Below are 1,915 nucleotides of genomic sequence, written 5' to 3'. Positions count from 1 at the left end.
GAGGGAAACTCTCCTCCCTGCACTGGGCACATCCAAGGGAGCTCAAAGAAGGGGCTCAGAGAATCCCCCCTCTCTGCTAATGAAGGGTCAAGCCTGGCTTCCTGCTTTATCGTTGTCTATGTTTAAATGCTAAAGGAGACATTCCTGTGCAGTCGTGACAAAAACTAGGTATCTTTATTTTAGTATTTATTAGTTTAAAATGGATGTAAAAGAGAGAATTAAAAAAGGAAATGGATAAAATACAGCCTCGATGCCAGATATGCTGGTGAGTGAATGAAACAGTTGTTATCTTTGACGTTGTACCCACTTGATGAATTTCCTCAGTGCCTCCTTCAGCTCCTTGTTCCTCATGCTGTAGATGAGGGGATTCAGGGCTGGAGGCACCACCGAGTACAGAATGGACACAACCATATCTAGAAGTGGGGAGGAGATGGAGCGGGGCTTCAGGTAGGCAAACAATATAGTAATGAAAAACAAGGAGACCACAGCCAGGTGTGGGAGGCACATGGAAAAGGCTTTGTACCGGCCCTGCTCAGAGGGGATCCTCAGCACAGCTCTGAAGATCTGCACGTAGGACACCACAATGAAAATGAAACAACCAAAGGCTATGCAGGCAGTAACCACGCTAACCCGGACTTCCCTGAGGTAGGAGTCTGAGCAGGAGAGCTTGAGGATCTGGGGGATCTCACAGAAGAACTGCTCCACCACATTGCCTTGGCAGAGTGGTATGGAAAATGTGTTCCCAGTTTGCAGGAGAGCATTGAGGAAAGCACTGGCCCAGGCAGCTGCGGCCATTTTGACACAAGCTCTGCTGTCCATGATGGTCCCGTAGTGCAGGGGTCTGCAGATGGCAACGTAGCGGTCATAGGCCATGACTGTGAGGATAGAAAACTCTCCTCCAAAGAAGAAGACCAACAGGAAAACCTGGGCAGCACATGCCAAAAAGGAAATTTCCCTGGTGTCCCACAGGGAGCTGGCCATGGATTTGGGGATAGTTGTGGAGATGGATCCAAGGTCGAGGAGGGAGACGTTGAGAAGGAAGAAGTACATGGGTGTGTGGAGGTGGCGGTCACAGGCTACAGCTGTGACGATGAGGCCGTTGGCCAGGAGGGCAGCCAGGTAGATGGCCAGGAAGAGCGAGAAGTGCAAGAGCTGCAGCTCCCGCGTGTCTGCGAATGGTAGGAGGAGGAACTCATTGAGGGAGCTGCTGTTGGACATTAGCTCCCTCCAGTCATGTGGGCCTATCTAAGGAACAGAAGACATTGAGAAGTTAGGAGAGAGTTTTCAAGAAAAAAAAAAACTCCCAAGTCATTCAGTTTTACAACATCGACTGCCATTGCCTCTCTTTAGCAAGAGTATCTTAGTACTGGTGCTTTGCTTGAGCTCCATTTTGCACTGGCTGAGAGTGCTGTGGGAAGCACTCTGGCTTCATCATACATCATCCCATGTATTACAAGGAGTCTGTCGTGTTGTACAACAGTGGGACCTGGGCAGTGAAGGTCACGCACTTTCACATTCACCTTTTCTGGCAGGTGAAATCCACTCAAGATGTACATTAGCTTTTCAGCATCTTTACTGAGAAGAGTAAGCAAAGAGGTTTGAGGAACTATAGTTTTATTTTTGGTAAACACTTCTGAGATGTCTTTGTCACTCCTGGCGAGGCTTCCCCAAAAGGACAAATCCTTCACATTTCAGCTCTCAGTCCTTAAGGGAATGCATCCACGGTCACTATGTGCAGAGCGGAGACATCTTGTTTGTCTGTTAGTCTCCTTCCCACAGCTCCTGTCTCCTTGAGGTAGAGGGTTGTTGCTCCCATGTGCTGCCCTAAAAGGAGACAGGCCCTGCTGAGGGCAGAGCAGTGCAGTGTCTTAGTGCCCATATCCAAATTTCTCACCCTGTCTCCATATACCCAAGG

The 1,915-nt window shown here is 49.0% G+C and overlaps 1 protein-coding gene across 1 annotated transcript; it reads right to left on the bottom strand.

Moving 5' to 3' along the window:
• Positions 1–285: 285 nt before the first annotated feature.
• LOC148593490 (olfactory receptor 14C36-like) lies at positions 286–1,218 on the bottom strand. The gene has a single exon (XM_088530770.1). It carries the CDS (start codon positions 1,216–1,218, stop codon positions 286–288), a length of 933 nt encoding a protein of 310 aa, XP_088386896.1.
• Positions 1,219–1,915: the final 697 nt, after the last annotated feature.

This window comes from Tinamus guttatus, unplaced genomic scaffold (genome assembly GCF_059628265.1).
Source record: "Tinamus guttatus ecotype Peru unplaced genomic scaffold, ASM5962826v1 Tinamus_guttatus_pri_ptg000387l, whole genome shotgun sequence".
Taxonomy (NCBI): Eukaryota; Metazoa; Chordata; class Aves; order Tinamiformes; family Tinamidae; genus Tinamus; species Tinamus guttatus.
This window is presented reverse-complemented; position numbering and strand designations above follow the sequence as displayed.

Bases quoted from the DNA above. Each gene is read 5' to 3' on its own strand.
- LOC148593490 (XM_088530770.1), bottom strand. From the start codon at position 1,218: ATGTCCAACAGCAGCTCCCTCAATGAGTTCCTCCTCCTACCATTCGCA.